Below are 17,413 nucleotides of genomic sequence, written 5' to 3' on the forward strand. Positions count from 1 at the left end.
TGATGGGGATTGTTATTATGATGCTAATTTGATTTCCACAGGGGTGCTCTAGGGTTTGTTAAAGCACATCAACGTATACATAAGGAAGAGATGCCGGTAACACTTCCTTTTATGGGGTCCTTATTACAGTGTAATTACATGTGTAACTACACTGTAAACAAGTATTGTAGTTAACTGTAATGACACACAGTTACAATGTAATAACATGTACCTGGTAGTAATTGTGGTCTGTGATTCCGATTTATTAACAACTGTGACAAAGGTTGGGATCCCTTGTGGATGCTCTGGGTGTCTGAGATATTATAGCCTATGCTCAATGGGCTCTAATTAATATTTGCCAGCAATATACTCCCCTTCATCACACTGCTAGCTAGCCTCTGAAGCTAAGCAGGGTTGGTCCTGGTCGGTCCCTGGATGGGAGACCAGATGCTGCTGGAAGTGGTGTTGAAGGGCCAGCAGGAAGCACTCTTTCCTTTGGTCAAAACAAATAACACCCCAATGCCCCAGGGCAATGATTGGGGACATTGTCCTGTGTGCCGTCTTTCAGATGGGACGTGAAGCGGGTGCCCTGACTGTCTGCGGTCACTAAAGATCCCTTGCTACTTATCGTAAGAGTAGGGGTGTTAACCCCAGTGTCCTGGCTGAATTACCAATCTGGCCCTCATACCATCATGGCCACCTAATCATCCCCAGCTTCCAATCGGCTCATTCATCCCCCATCCTCTCCGCTGTAACTATTTCCCAGGTTGTTGCTGTAAATGAGAATGTATTCTCAGTCAACTTACCTGGTAAAATAAAAAATAATTTACTTAAACATGAATGTGCACTGTTCAAAATATATCTCCAGTCAATGTTGTTGCTAGCACTTGCCTCCAAAATAAAGCGTCCCATCTGGGTTAACTTAGTTGAGTTTATGAAAACCGATCCAACACAAGTGTCTATGTATGCGGATGACTCAACACTATACATGTCAGCTACTACAGCGACTGAAATGACTGCAACACTTAACAAAGAGCTGCAGTTAGTTTCAGAGTGGGTGGAAAGGAATAAGTTAGTCCTAAATATTTCTAAAACTAAAAGCATTGTATTTGGGACAAATCATTCACTAAACCCTAAACCTCAACTAAATCTTGTAATAAATAATGTGGAAATTGAGCAAGTTGAGGTGACTAAACTGCTTGGAGTAACCCTGGATTTTAAACTTTTCATGGTCAAAAAATATTGATACAACAGAAGCTAAGATGGGGAAAAATATGTCCATAATAAAGCGCTGCTCTACCTTCTTAACAGCACTATCAACAAGGCAGGTCCTACAGGCCCTAGTTTTGTCACACCTGGACTACTGTACAGTCGTGTGGTCAGGTGCCACAAAAAAGGACTTAAGAAAATTGCAATTGGCTCAGAACAGGGCAGCACGGCTGGCCCTTGGATGTACACAGAGAGCTAATATTAATAATATGCATCTCTCATGGCTCAAAGTGGAGGTGTTGACATGTTGGGTGCACCGAGCTGTCTGTTTGAGCTACTGGCGCACAGCTCGGTCACCCATGCATACCTTACAAGACATGCCACCAGAGGTCTCTTCACAGTCCCCAAGTCCAGAACAGACTATGAGAGGTGCACAGTACTACACAGAGCCATGACTACATGGAACTCTATTCCACATCAAGTAACTGATGCAAGTAGTACAATTAGATTTAAAAAACAGATTTAAAAAAACACCTTATCGAACAGCGGGGACTGTGAAGCAACACAAACATAGGCGCAGACACATGCATACACACACACACGATAACATACGCACTATACACACACGTACACATGGATTTTTGTACTGTAGATATGTGGTAGTGGTGGAGTAGGGGCCTGAGGGCACACAGTGTGTTGTGAAATCTGTGAATTTAAAATGTTTTTTATGAACTGCCTTAATTTTGCTGGATCCCAGGAAGTGTAGCTGCTGCCAAGGCAGCAGCTAAAGGGGATCCATAATAAATACAAGTCCCAGATGAAGAATAACATTACCCATCCTGACAACCTGGCCCTCAATTTAAAGCTTGTGGAAGTGACATCCAAGTGGGAGAATAAATACACTAGTACACCACTGATAGAATAATTTGGTAATGACTAATTATTACACTCCGATTCTTTGTGAAATGTGTTAGAATCATAAAACTACAATCTGATAATGTGTTTAGCTTAGTTAGAAGTAAAACAAGGGCTTTGGCTTATTGTTATATCTATGCAAGCAGAATGCAACTGTGAAACCAACAACAGAAAACAGGATGTGAAACTAGACACTGAAAAACATGTCCCCACCTAGGGTGAGGACAGTGAGAGAGCTTAGAGAGTTAATCATATGTGCTTGTATAAGATGCATATTTGCCCAGCTACAGAGTATTTGTGTCTTGTGAAACCAGTAAAGGAAGTCTGTGTATGTGTGACCTGATACTGGAGGAACCAGAAAAGCAACCACATGAACACAGCTGGAGTGTGAAATAGATACAGGAAGAAACAACTAGGTTGGTATAAAAAACGTTGTGCATTGTATGATTTTCAGAGCTCTCATGAATAAAGAATGACCATTGCAGTAAGGGGTCTGTTGAATTTATTTAAACTAGAGATTTATACCTCTGGGAATTATTCAAAGATTTAAGAAGTGTTTGACTTCAACCATTGAGATAACAAAATTCTCGTGACAACCACAGAGTATCTGTATAGGAAAATCATTAAGAGCAAACTGTGCTGCCAATCACAGTGTAGGGCGCGACATTTTGCGGGTGAGGAGAGCTCGTTAGAGGATAGAGGATGCTTGCATTGAAGAGCTGGGCATCGTGTTATGACCTGCATTATCTGAATTAGGCCCACAGAATTATACCTACGGAGGAGCGGCTTCTATGGAGGAACTTTGAATGTCTTTGAACTTCAGAGTTGGTTTAACGTTGGAACAGAGCAGATGTTAGCTAGCTAGCTAACTACCTTGTTTGTGCAGTGCAGTGTAGCACTAGAATTAAAAACAGGTCGTACCTTTATGTCGTTAATAAATCCAATGTGAAACGTGGTGACTATAGTATCCTTAACTAGCATTGAAAAAGTTCATCCATTTTTCTCAAATTAAACATATCTCCCTAATTTCTGAATCATGCTTGTAACGTTGTCAGTAGGATACAGTAACCTATGCTTCAGAGGGGAGGAGCAGGTAGTTTCCACACGCACACCCACTGGCAAAGGTTTCCATTTCAGCTGGCAGGCAGAAACTGGAATACGTTTCTAGAGTGAGCTTTGTTGCGATTTTTGTGGGACTGGAGAAAAATACCCGGAAAGGAAAATAAGGTTATTACCTGGATTACATGCTTTTAAAATAACTGCTGTTCCTGAAAAGTATAGAACACTTTAGTTTCCGGTTCTTTTTAACGTTATTTTTCAGTTCTGTTCCCTGAACCGGTTCCAACCCTAGAGAAATTATTTGGATGAAGGTCATGCTTAGCATAATAAACTATAAAGGGAAATAAATTGCTACAGTTTACACTTTTTTAGTAATTTAATGAAATGTTGTAATCTGATCTCGGAATGCACGGACCGTTAGTAGTGGGGGAACAGGAAGTTCCGGGCAGGCGGGCACCATTCTTCACAATAAAGAAAGCGCCAGAACTGTGCAGTCAAGAAGATAACCTTTGTGTCCGTTTCTATTTATTACTAGAGGTATGTAATAGCACGTTTAAACTTTCTAATGTCGAAAGAACATGTCATACCATGCTAGGTAACACATTCGTTAAGGTATTATCACGTTTGGTAAAGGTTTGATGTGTTATTTTTGTGTCAAACCAAGTGAAGAACGTGATAACTATTTTACAAGTCACTTAGCTAGAGACTTTGGGTTTGTCTGAGTGGGTGGACATCATTTTCTCAAGGTAATTTCATAAAGAATCAATTCATTTGAGATTTCTGTGTTCGTTTAGCATATTATTGGTTTTGTGTAAAATTCCCAAGCTGGTAAAATGGCGGCTACTCTCGGTCAGCGTCAACGGACTTCAGTGAGGACAGTGCGGGTGCATCAGATAGAGACAATTTCACGGTCGCACTACTGTTTTGAAGTAGAATGTAATGATTATCAGTTTTCTACATGTGTACTAATATTCAGACACATTCTGTTGTTTCTGTCTTTATCAATAAATGTTGCTATGGTGTGAACAGGAAATACAATTGGTTTTTGATTGAAGTAATACAGTGAAGACAAGTTTTAAGGAAATTAGCACACAGTGCTGTCTAAAACAAACTGTAACCTTGTACTAAATGGATTTTCAGTCATGTATGCATTGATCTACTATAGGTTAGGTATTAGCTCAAAAGTATTGTGGAGCTCCTGCACCTTAATATAAACAGTACAGCGCCCAAAATGTGTATTAGCACCTATTTCAGTCCAATTCAAGCACTGAATTAGATAATTGAACAAGAAAAATTTGAAAATATTTTTAGAGTATAAAGAAAGTGCCAGAACTGTCAAGACAATAACTTTTTGTATCTGTTTCTCTTTATTACTACAGGCCGATTCAGGTAAGTCTGAGGCCGGTAACATCAACAGTGAGGACAAAACCCAGCCTGCCTCTCTCCTTCCACACTGAGTCCAAACCTACAGTCACTGGGTCCTGATTGTGACAGTGGAGCCCAGTTTGCACTGCAGGATCCAGAGATGGCATCAGTGAAGCTGGAAGACTGCAGTCAAACACTGGAGCTGAATGTCAACAATAAAGATAAAGAAGAGGAGGAGAAGATTGGGAAATCTGTTTCTCAGGGTAAGAGCAGGTTCTATCTATCTAAGTTTGTTGGACATGATTTGGAAAGGCACACACCTGTCTATATACAGTGCATTCGAAAAGTATTCAGACCCCTTGACTTTTTCGACATTTTGTTACGTTACAACCTTATTGTAAAATTGAATAAAATGTTTTTTTCCCTCATCAATCTACACACAATACCCCATAATGATAAAGCAAAAACAACAACAACTGAACAATCACATTTACATAAGTATTCAGACCCTTTACTCAGTACTTTGTTTAAGCACCTTTGGCAGTGATTGCAGCCAAAGTCTTAATGTGTATGACGCTACAAGCTTGGCACACCTGTATTTGGGGAGTTTCTCCCATTCCTCTCTGCAGATCCTCAAGCTCTGTCAGGTTGGATGGGGTGCGTTGCTGCACAGCTATTTTCAGGTCTCCAGAGATGTTCGATTGGGTTTAAGTCCCGGCTCTGGCTGGGCCACTCAAGGACATTCAGAGACTTGTCCCGAAGCCACTCCTGCGTTGTCTTGGCTGTGTGCTTAGGGTCATTGTCCTGTTGGAAGGTGAACCTTCGCCCCGGTCTTGAGATCCTGAGCGCACTGGAGGAGGTTTTCATCAAGGATCTCTCTGTACTTTGCTCCAATCATCTTTCCCTCGATCCTGACTAGGCTCCCAGTCCCTGCCACTTAACAACATCACCGCAGCATGATGCTTCCACCACCATGCTTCACCATAAGGATGGTGCCAGGTTTCCTCCAGACGTGACGCTTGGCATTCAGGCCAAAGAGTTCAATCTCGGCTTCATCACACCAAAGAATCTTGTTTCTCATGGTCCGAGTCCTTTAGGTGCCTTTGGCAAACTCCAAGCGGGCTGTCATGTGCCTTTTGCTGAGGAGTGGCTTCCGTCTGGCCACTCTACCATAAAGGCCTGATTGGTGGAGTGCTGAAGAGATGGTTGTCCTTCTGGAAGGTTCTCACATTTCCAAAGAGGAACTCTGGAGCTCTGTCAGAGTGACCATCATGTTCTTGGTCACCTATATAGACAGTTGTGTGACTTTCCAAATCATCTCCAATCAATTGAATTTACCACAGTTGGACTCCAATTAAGTTTTAGAAACATCTCAAGGATGATCAATGGAAACAGGATCCACCTGAGCTCAATTTCGAGTTTCATAGCAAAGGGTTTTAATACTTATGTAAACAAGGTATTTCTGCTGTTTTTATTTTTAATACATTTGCAAAAATGTCTAAGAACCTGTTTTCACTTTGTCATTATGAGGTATTGTGTGTAGATTGATGAGGATTTTTTTTATTTAATCCATTTCAGAATAAGGCTGTAACGAATCAAATTGTGGAAAAAGTCAAGGGGTCTGAATACTTTCCAAAAGTGGACCTAGAAGTTTGTCCTTAAATATCTATATGGAGCCCATCTGGACCTTCCGCTTTACCTCCCTTCATATTGAAAATAGCATCAGATATTTCAACACCATCCAATTCCTTTTCCAGATCCAATTTAGTGTCTTCTGAAGTAGATGGAAAATCAAGACCTGACTAGTTCAGTTCTCAGGAGATTCAGAGTTGTAAAGTGTGTTGTAGTAGGAAGCAAATGTTTTGTTTATTTCTACAGGATCCATTGATAATTGGCCTTGTAAATTATGAATTGCATTAAAGGCTGAATTTTACTTCTTAATGTGCCAGGCCCGCAATTTACCAGGTTTTTCACCTTGATCATAGATAGGACTGTTTCAGCCTAGTTAAGCTGTTTAAAGCCTTTGAGGTGGGAAGTTCTTCATACTGAGCTTTAAGACCAAATCATTCCTTGTTTACTTCTACTGAGTTATCCAAAAAAGCTTCCCTCTCCAATTCTCTAATTTTGCTATCCGTCTCTCATTTTCTGATTTATTAGATTTGAAACTGGTAAAATGTATAACTTGCCCTGAAATATGTGCTTTGAAAGCCTCCCATCTGGTACTCGCTGATGTTTGGACAGTGTTCAATGTCAAATAAACATCTATATGCACTCCAACGTAATGTAAGAAGTCTGGGTCCTGTAACCATCTGGGATGCAAACGCCATCTAGAGGATCATTTTACTAGTTTTGTATCCCTATAGAATAATCACACAAGGGAATGGTCATTCAAAACAATAGTATCATATCCATTTCCTGCTACATTGGGAAGCAATGAGCAAGAAACTAAAAAGTAGTCTACATGAGAATATGATTTAAATGTTGACGAGTAACATGAATTCTCCCTTTTACTCGGGTTCTGAGTCCTCCAAGGTTCACATAGATTTAAGTCCTTAATGAAATGCTGTAATTTCTTTCTACTCTGCGAGTGGGAAGTGTCTAAACCAGAGGAGCTATCTAGATGAAGATCAATAGTGCAATTAAAGTCCCCTGCCATTAGGACCTTACCAGGAATGGAGGCTATCAATAGAAATACATTCTCATAGAATTTGGGATTATCATCATTAGGACCATAAACATTAACCAGATTAATATGCTAATTCAAAAGAGTTCCCTGTATCAAAATGTATCTACCAGCTGTATCAGTTGTAATAGTATCCTCTTGAAACGGAACAGATTAGTGAATTAAAACCATAACACCATGAGAATGAGAGGAGAAACAGGATGCTACTACTTGCCCTTGTCATCTTCTGCATACTTTAAGTAGCTCATCCTTTGTGAGTTTCTTGTAGGAACACAATAGATGAATGAAGTTGTTTAAGCCTAGTAATAACCTGTTTTAAGCTTGGATAGTTTACAAACTCCACAGACATTCCACAAAGTATATTTAAGTTTTGCATTTGAAGTCATTTAATCAAAGATGTAAACATGGAATAAGCTATAGCATAAAGGCATATCTAAAATCAGTTTAGTAACCACAAGGACCGCAGGAATATTTTGTAGTGAGGAAAATATGTAAAGATCTGTTGAAACATACATAGATATTTCCTAACAGTAAAACACTGAACCCCATTCCACTGTCTCCCTAACCAAGACCATCAACGCCTGGTGGACGACTGATCCATTAAAGGGAGCAGTCTAACCTAAGCGACGCTAAACAAAACAAAGTATCTCCTACCTTCTCTCTGCCATTACTTCTCACAAACAAAATACATATCTTGCAAGATGTTATGTGAAATATCACAACAAAAGGCCTATCTAGCAAGATAATATGTGAAATATCACGTAGTATTTGTTTGAGAAGTAGCAAAGAATAGCTCCACCTGAAACAGTAACGCTAGTTAGTGAAGCCTGAGACTAACGTTAACGTTACAGTATGGACCGTCCAAAATAGTGGTAGGTGATCCACAACACAGGGTCTGCTGCTAGTAGCTACCAAGTAACAATATGACCCATACGTATAGCGGTAATGTAGTATACCATGATACATTTATAAACCAAAAAAAGTATAAAAGATCAGAAATGAACAGCCTATGTGAGAAAAAGAGAGAGTTGAATATGTGCTACGTTACCCAAAGGCCCTTTGCACATGATGTTTGCACCTGAGTGTCAATCATTTTAGTCCAAGGATATGATCGAAAGGCCTCCATCATTCTTAAATGGAAGAAGTGTGGAACCACCAATACTTTTTCAAGAGCTGGCTGCCCGGACAAACTAAGCTATAGCGGGAGAGAAGGGCCTTGGTCAGGGAGGTCACCAAGAAGCCGGTGGTCACTGAGTTCCTCTGGAGATGGGAGAACCTTCCAGAAGGACAACCATCTCTGCAGCACTCCACCAATCAGGCCTTTATGGTAGAGTGGCTCGACGGAAGCCACTCCTCATGAAAAGGCACATGACTGCTCGCTGGGATTTTGCCAAAAGACACCTAAAGGACTCTCAGACCATGAGAAACAAGATTCTCTGGTCTTATGAAACCAAGATTGAACTCTTTGGCCTGAATGCCAAGCGTCACTTCTGGAGGAAGCATGGTGGGGGCAGCATCATGCTGTGGTGGTGTTTTTCAGTGGCAGGGACTGGGAGACTAGTCAGGATAAAGGGAAAGATGAACAGAGCAAAGTACAGAGAGACCTGAAAATAGCTGTGTGGCGACACTCCCCATCTAACCTGACAAGCTTCAGAGGATCTGCAGAGAAACTCCTCAAATACAGGTATGCCAAGCGTCATACCCAAGAAGACTTGAGGCTGTAATCACTGCCAAAGGTGCTTCAACAAAGTACTGAGTAAAGTCTGAATACAATTTTTTTGTTATTTTAGCAAAAATTGTGTCATAAAACGTAGCGGTCAAACAGGGAAATGCTTCCAATCATTTTTCATTTTTATTCATTTTAGAAACACTTAAAATAAGGGCTGTTTTGTGTAGGCTTACCCTGGCGTGACTTTTAGCAATATATTCGGCTCTATTTCCTCTCAGATTATAAAACACTAGTTATCATCAAAGTAGACATCATGCAAAACAACAAATCACTGCTGCAATCTCCTGCACGTCATCTCTAGCTGACACCTTTGCTAACAGGTATTGTGTCAATTTAAAACTTGCACAAGACAGTTCACAGAATTGACCATTTAAATAAATGTATCCTATTTATTCATTACAAAATTTAGCTAACATTAGATAGTTAACCCAGAGATCCTTACCTTTGACTCGATTCGGCAATTTTGTCCAGATCATCATGGCATTTGTAGTTCTTTATGATAGCTACATTAGCAGCTAATTACCATTTCATTTTTGTAGGGGTAAATACAGGCCAATATATTGATAAAAGTCACCTTGTCCTAGAGAGATTCACACGGTTATCAAAACGCCACGCCAGGATAAGCCTACATGAAACACAGCCCTTCTTTTAAGTGTTTCTAAAATCCCCTATGAGAGAAATGAATGGTGTAAAAATGATTGGAACCATTTCCCTGATTGACTGCTAGGTTTTATGGGTATTATCATTTATACTGTGGTACTCCATTGGTGTGTAGCTACCCGAAGCTAGTGGGGTGTGGATGAGGTGAGACACGTGGTAAGATGGCAGACAAGAAAAAAGTGGAATGGGGGATTGCAGTGGGGGATGCACAAACCTTCTGGAAGATCTGATGAAGGAGAAGATGGAGGACAAAGGAGAAAAGTGGAATATGTTTTGAGTGAATATGGAATGGAAGATCACACAGAACTTTTAGAAGAGCTACAGGAGGAAAGTGAACGTGACGAGAGTGAGGATGAATTAACTGTGGTGGCAGGTGCAGTGATGACCGCTGAGAAGGAGCTGAGTGTAGAGGGAAGCAGTGTGGTGAGGGAGGTTATAGTCTAGTGTATAAAGAGGGATACGTCCTCCAGTAGCTCAGAGATGGAACCTGGTGAGAGTGAGGATGAATTACCTGCGGTGAGGAACTCCGAGTTCAGGCCTCGTTCCAAGGATGATAAGGATGAATCTGGCCCAGTGGGAGTGATATTTGTAGAGAGAATAGATCCATATGTGGTGTCAGGTTAGGTGGAGAAGAGGTTGGGGACTGTTGAGTTGGTGAAGGTAACTCTGAGTGGACTCGTGATGATTTATTGTTTCTCCTCTGCTCAGAGGGAGCGGGTGCTGCGGATTATGTGATTAGAGACAGGAATTGTGACTTGAATTGCTCTCTGGAACAGGGTGGCATTGAAAGGAGTGATAACGGGGTTAGGTTTAAGTGTTGAGGATGTGCAGTTGAAATGGAAGATTCCAGATGTCTGTGACACCCTCCATTTGATGAGACGTAGATCTGGTGTAGAGCGTGGGGAAACAGAGAATACATTATTTGTCATGCTGGATTTTGATGCATAGTCTCTGCCAGATAAGACCAAGGTAGGAAGTGTCAGTTATCCCGTGAGCGATTTTGTTCCGTAAATACTACAGTGTTTTAGGGGTGAAGTTTATGGGCCTGTTGCAGCAGTGTGTAGGCGTGAGATGCCTAGATGTGACAAGTGTGCAGGAGGGCATGAGATGAAGAAATGTGTGGTATCGGTGGAGAAAGTTCTGTGTGTTAGTTGTGGGGGTGCTAACGGGCTGGAGATCTGAGGTGTCAGGTGAGAGAAAGGCAGATTGAGGTTGCCAGGGTTACAGTAGTACAGAAAGTGTTGTATGCCGAAGCAGTGAAGAGAGTGGTAGAGGAAGATGGGTACAGGGTGAGGGATCTTGAGAGGATTCCTGTGAGTAGGCAGAGACCAAGAGAGAGTGCTGGGAAGAATATGTGCTTCGGTAAGGTGGGCTTTTTAGCATTTATAGCAATGGTTGTCAATTGTACTGCAGAAATTGATCAAAAGTCCCAGAAAATAGAGGCTGTGGTGGCAGCGGCAGAGAAGTACTTGGGATTGAGAGGATTTACTGCAGAACAGCTGCAGGGGGTGTTGAGTGGTAGTGGTCTGGCGTAGGACTAGATGGTGTTAAATAGTGGAATGGGGTGGTTGGTTTTTGTCGTGAAAATTTCCACGAAGGGACTCAAAGTAAAACTTAAATTAATAATTATTTTTTATCAGCAAGCTGGACAGGTTTCAACAAACTTAAAAGCAAAAGGCCAAAATCGCTGCTGCAGTGTGTGCAAACCTGGTCAAGACCTACAGGAAACATATGATCTCTGTAATTGCAAAAAAAGGTTTCTGTACCAAATATTAAGTTCTGCTTTTCTGATGTATCAAATACTTATGTCATGCAATAAAATGCAAATTAATTACTTAAAAATCATACAATGTGATTTTCTGGATTTTCTGAGCTCTATGGAAAATACCTTCGACCTCATGGCTTGGTTTTTGCTCTGACATGCACTGTCAACTGTGGGACCTTATATAGACAGGTATGTGTCTTTCCAAATAATTTCCAATCAATTGAATTTATCACAGGTGGACTCCAATCAAATTGTAGAAACATCAAGGGTGATCAATGGAAAAAGGATGCACCAGAGATGTCCACATACTTTTGGTCATGTAGTGTATGTTTTCCCGCGATTGTATTTTGAAATAGTGATATACCTGGCTTGGCCTCTACTTGTCGCAGACAGGCTCAACTCAACAATAATCTGCCCAAATTGCACACGCTGCCTTTCCTTCTGACTGTAGACAATCCACAACTTATTTATTTTTCAAGAAGCTAATGACCCTGTGGCCAAATCATGGTTTAGTAGCCTATTTTGAATGTTTATATTTATTTATTTATAGACAGGAGTAGGCTAATTAGGCTATATAATTTTGGCAATTTAATTCAATTTACGCACGTAACCTCCATTCACTATTCGACTGCATGCTACGGATGACATGCTTGTTTTGGTGGGCCGTTCTAAATCAAAAATAATTCCACACATATATTAGTGGGCTGTATGTAAAGACCAGATTAAATTGAGAATAGTCTGATGGTTGAGAATATTATCAAGGGGGCTCGTCAAATTGTGAACGAGAGACTGATGAAGTGTGTGCAGCCTGCGAAAGAAACAGAGCAGAGCTCGTGCCTTTAGAGTCGCATCATGCAGCCTTAGAATGTATAAAAAATCTAAACATATAGCCTAATGTTTATATCCCAACTAAAGTTAAACAAATAACTCTAAATTATGCATATAGGAGGAGCTGTTTCTTAACGCTGAACACAGAATAGTGCGCATTTCCTCAAATATTTTGGGGAATATTTTTTTTATTTAAGCTATGTTCAATTGTCTTCTTACTATATAGCCAGATCAGGGCCTAACATAAGGACAAATCAGAATATGCTATTCTGTTCTTCTGAAATAGACTACATTTTCTTTATATGTTTCTTTAGACATGTATAAAATAAATAATGGATTTATTGTGATGGTGTAGGCTATATTAAATTGATTTATTATACTTTAATAAATGTAGATGTTTCAAAAGGTCCACATCAGTGTCTTGTAGGCTATGCATGGAAGCCAGGAGATGCTGAACATGTTTAGGTTAATTACCGGTCAATTACCATGAGACCGGTAGTTATTTCTTTGACAATCACTGGCTGACATGGACGCCAGAGCAGTAGTAAGGCTTCTCTCCTGTGTGTATACGCTCATGTGTTTTAAAAGTGGCCAAGTCGAGAGAAACTCGCCCCACAGTCAGTGCAGAAGTAATGAACCAACTAAAAACAAAGGCTGAATGTACTGCCTATATTTTGAGGGAAACGCACTGTCTATTATTTAATTTGATCAGGGCAGGGCAGGGCAGCACATACAGTGGGGAGAACAAGTATTTGATACACTGCAGATTTTGCAGGTTTTCCTACTGACAAAGCATGTAGAGGTCTGTCATTTTTATCATAGGTACACTTCAACTGTGAGAGACGGAATCTAAAACAAAAATCCAGAAAATCACGTTGTATGATTTTTAAGTAATTAATTTGCATTTTATTGGATGACATAAGTATTTGATACATCAGAAAAGCAGAACTTAATATTTGGTACAGAAACCTGTTTGCAAATACAGAGATCATACGTTTCCTGTAGGTCTTGACCAGGTTTGCACACACTGCAGCAGGGATTTTGGCCCACTCCTCCATACAGACCTTCTCCAGATCCTTCAGGTTTCGGGGCTGTCGCTGGGCAATACAGACTTTCAGCTCCCTCCAAAGATTTTCTATTGGGTTCAGGTCTGGAGACTGGCAAGGCCATTCCAGGACCTTGAGATGCTTCTTACGGAGCCACTCCTTAGTTGCCCTGGCTGTGTGTTTCGGGTCGTTGTCATGCTGGAAGACCCAGCCACGACCCATCTTCAATGCTCTTACTGAGGGAAGGAGGTTGTTGGTCAAGATCTCGCGATACATGGCCCCATCCATCCTCCCCTCAATACGGTGCAGTTGTCCTGTCCCCCTTTGCAGAAAATCATCCTCAAAGAATGATGTTTTCACTTCCATGCTTCACGGTTGGGATGGTGTTCTTGGGGTTGTACTCATCCTTCTTCTCCCTCCAAACACGACGAGTGGAGTTTAGACCAAAAAGCTCTATTTTTGTCTTCCTCCTCTGGATCATCCAGATAGTCATTGGCAAACTTCAGACGGGCCTGGACATGCGCTGGCTTGAGCAGGGGGACCTTGAGTGCGCTGCAGGATTTTAATCCATGACGGCGTAGTGTGTTACTAATGTTTTTTTTTTTTTTTACTCCTGAGTGGCGCAGTGGTCTAAGGCACTGCATCGCAGTGCTAACTGTGTCACTAGAGATCCTGGTTCGAATCCAGGCTCTGTCGCAGCCGGCCGCGACCAGGAGACTCATGGGCGGCGCACAATTGGCCCAGCGTCGTCCAGGGTAGGGGAGGGAATGGCCGGCAGGGATGTAGCTCAGTTGATAGAGCATGGCGTTTGCAACGGCAGGGTTGCGGGTTCGATTCCCACGGGGGGCCAGTATAAAAAAAAAAAAAAATATTCACTAACTGTAAGTCGCTCTGGATAAGAGCGTCTGCTAAAATGACTAAAATGTAAATGTAAATGTAAATGTTTTCTTTGAGACTGTGGTCCCAGCTCTCTTCAGGTCATTGACCAGGTCCTGCCATGTAGTTCTGGGCTGATCCCTCACCTTCCTCATGATCATTGATGCCCCACGAGGTGAGATCTTGCATGGAGCCCCAGACCGAGGATGATTGACCGTCATCTTGAACTTCTTCCATTTTCTAATAATTGCGCCAACAGTTGTTGCCTTCTCACCAAGCTGCTTGCCTATTGTCCTGTAGCCCATCCCAGCCTTGTGCAGGTCTACAATTGTATCCCTGATGTCCTTACATAGCTCTCTGGTCTTGGCCATTGTGGAGAGGTTGGAGTCTGTTTGAGTGTGTGGACAGGTGTCTTTTATACAGGTAATGAGTGGAGAACAGGAGGGCTTCTTAAAGAAAAACTAACAGGTCTGTGAGAGCCGGAATTCTTACTGGTTGCTGGTGATCCTTTACTTATGTCATGCAATAAAATGCAAATTAATTACTTAAAAATCTAACAATGTGATTTTCTGGATTTTTGTTTTAGATTCCGTCTCTCACAGTTGAAGTGTACCTATGATAAAAATTACAGACCTCTACATGCTTTGTAAGTAGGAAAACCTGCAAAATCGGCAGTGTATCAAATACTTGTTCTCCCCACTGTATATACAGTGCATTGGGAAATTATTCAGACCCCTTGACTTTTTCCACATTTAGGTATGTTACAGCCTTATTCTAAAATAGATTAAGTTGTTTGTTTCCCTCATTAATCTACACACAATACCCCATAATGACAAAGCAAAAACGTGTTTTTATCAATTGTTGCTAACATTTTTTTAACAAATATAATAAAACATACGGAAATATCACATTTACATAAGTATTCAGACCCTTTACGCAGTACTTTGTTTAAGCACCTTTGTCAGCGATTACAGCCTCGAGTCTTCTTTGGTATGACGCTACAAGCTTGGCACACCTGTATTTGGAGAGTTTCTCCCATTCTTCTCTGCAGATCCTCTCAAGCTCTGTCAGATTGGATGGAGAGCGTCGCTGCACAGCTATTTTCTGGTCTCTCCGGAGATGTTAGATTGGGTTGAAGTACGGGCTCTGGCTGGGTCACTCAAGGACGTTCAGAGACTTGTCCCAAAGCCACTCCTGCGTTGTCTTGGCTGTGTGCTTAGGGTAGTTGTCCTGTTGAAAGGTGAACCTTCGCCCCAGTCTGAGGTCCTGAGCATTCTGGAGCAGGTTTCATCAAGGATCTCTCTGTACTTTGCTCCGTTCATCTTTCCCTCGATCTTGACTAGTGTCCTAGTCCCTGCCGCTGAAAAACATCCCCACAGCATGATGCTGACACCACCACGCTTCACTGTAGGGATGGTGCCAGGTTTCCTCCAGATGTGATGCTTGTGATTCAGGCCAAAGAGTTCAATATTGGTTTCATCAGACCAGAGAATCTTCCTTCTCATGGTCTGAGAGTCTTGAGGTGGCAGGTGCCTTTTGGCAAACTCCAAGTGGGCTGTCATGTGCCCTTTCCTATTCCAAGATGGCGTAGCAGTGCGGTCGCATTCTTTGTTGTGTGTCTGTGTAAATAGCCAGTTTTTTGTATTTTTCGTACATATTTTCCTATCACACTTTTCATCCTTCTACAACATATACTTTCCTGCAACCCGCCTCACTCAATGTGGAACGGATTCTATTATTGACTTACCCTTATCTGGAATCTCCAGTTGAAACTAGCTAGCCAGCTAACTAGCTACTTGCTATTAGCCATTGTTAGCGGTTTTCACCCAGAACATCGGATTCTACTTCCGGAATAACTGATTCACTGGACATTTAACACCGGATCACAACTAGCTAGCCGCAACCGATTGGATGTTGCTGTTTGGCTGATCACCACTGCCCCAGAAGCAAGCACCAGTTAGCCGTGAGCTAGCCTCGAGCCAGGCCCATATCCCGGCTATCTACCTCTCTGTCTACCGGACGGGAGTAGCCAGCTAACTAGCTACTTGCTATTAGCCACCATCAGCAGTTTTTCACCATTGTCTGTGGCCTGCACTACCTCTAGCCTGGACTATTATCAGCCAGTCTGCACTGTCTGCACAGCGTGTTATCGACCCAGAACATCGGTTTTTCTGCCTGAATCACTGGACTTTTAACACCAGATCATCGCAGCTAGCTGCAACCAAATGGACGTTGTTGTGGGTAATCAGCCTTGAGCTAGCCTAAAGCCCATCACCCGGCTATCTACCTCTCTGTCAACCGGACGGGATCTCCTAGTGTTTACACGGAGCCCCGCCGATCCAACACGACTGGTCTGCCGACGAAATCAGCTCTGCTGAAATCGTCTGATGTGGTTACAGCAGGCTTCCCATTACGACGTCGACCACGAAGACCCATCTGCTAGCCCTGGCCCGCTAGTACACGCTAGCCATGGCCTCTTGCTCGCCAGTGCTATAGCAGCCTCCGAACTACCTCCGAACTCTCCTATTGCTGTTCACCGGACCTTATGATAACTCAGCTATACAGCTGATGTCTGCTGGACTGTTCCTTTCTACGGTACCGCATCCTGTTTATGTTTAGCCTCAGCCCAAACCTTGTTGCCATTACTAGCTGTTGTCTTAGCTCTCTCGAATAACACCTGTGATTGCTTTATGCCTCTCTCCCATGTCAATATGCCTTGCTTATTGCTGTTTCGGTTATTTCTTATTGTACTATTTCACTGTAGATCCCCCAGCCCAGCTCAACCTACCTTAGATAGCTCCTTTGTCCCACCCCCCATACACACGGAGACCGACTCAATCGGTGCCTCCAGTGATGCTATCTCTTTCATCGTTACCCAATGCTTAGGTTTACCTCCACTGTACTCATATCCTTCCATATCCTTGTCTGTACATAATGCCCTGAATCTTTTCTACAACACATGGAAATCTGCCCCTTTTTTTTTCTCTGTACTCAACACACTAGAAGACCAGTACTTAAAGCCTTTAGCCGTATTCTTATTCTACTCCTCCTCTGTTCCTCTTGTGATGTAGAGGTTAACCCAGGCCCTGTAGCCCCCAGTATCACTCATACTCCCCAGGCGTTATCATTTGTTGACTTCTGTAACCGTAAAAGCCTTGGCTTCTTGCACGTTAACATCCAAAGCCTCCTCCCTAAGTTTGAGTTATTCACTGCGTTAGCACACTCCGCCAACCCTGATGTTCTAGCAGTGTCTGAATCCTGGCTTAGGAAGGCCACCAGAAATGTCCATCTCCAACTAC

The 17,413-nt window shown here is 42.1% G+C and overlaps 1 protein-coding gene across 1 annotated transcript in view; it reads left to right on the forward strand.

Moving 5' to 3' along the window:
* Positions 1–3,623: 3,623 nt before the first annotated feature.
* LOC311122047 (uncharacterized protein) overlaps positions 3,624–17,413 on the forward strand; it is a 28,064-nt gene continuing 14,274 nt past the window's right edge. Inside the window, exons 1-2 of the mRNA XM_084196462.1 lie at positions 3,624–3,699; positions 4,552–4,790. Coding sequence (XP_084052588.1) covers positions 4,688–4,790 — 103 coding nt within the window. The 5' untranslated portion in view covers positions 3,624–3,699; positions 4,552–4,687. The remainder of the gene's footprint in view (positions 3,700–4,551; positions 4,791–17,413) is intronic.

The sequence above is a fragment of the Coregonus lavaretus genome, assembly GCF_964263955.1.
Source record: "Coregonus lavaretus genome assembly, contig: HAP1_SCAFFOLD_57, whole genome shotgun sequence".
Classification (NCBI taxonomy): Eukaryota; Metazoa; Chordata; class Actinopteri; order Salmoniformes; family Salmonidae; genus Coregonus; species Coregonus lavaretus.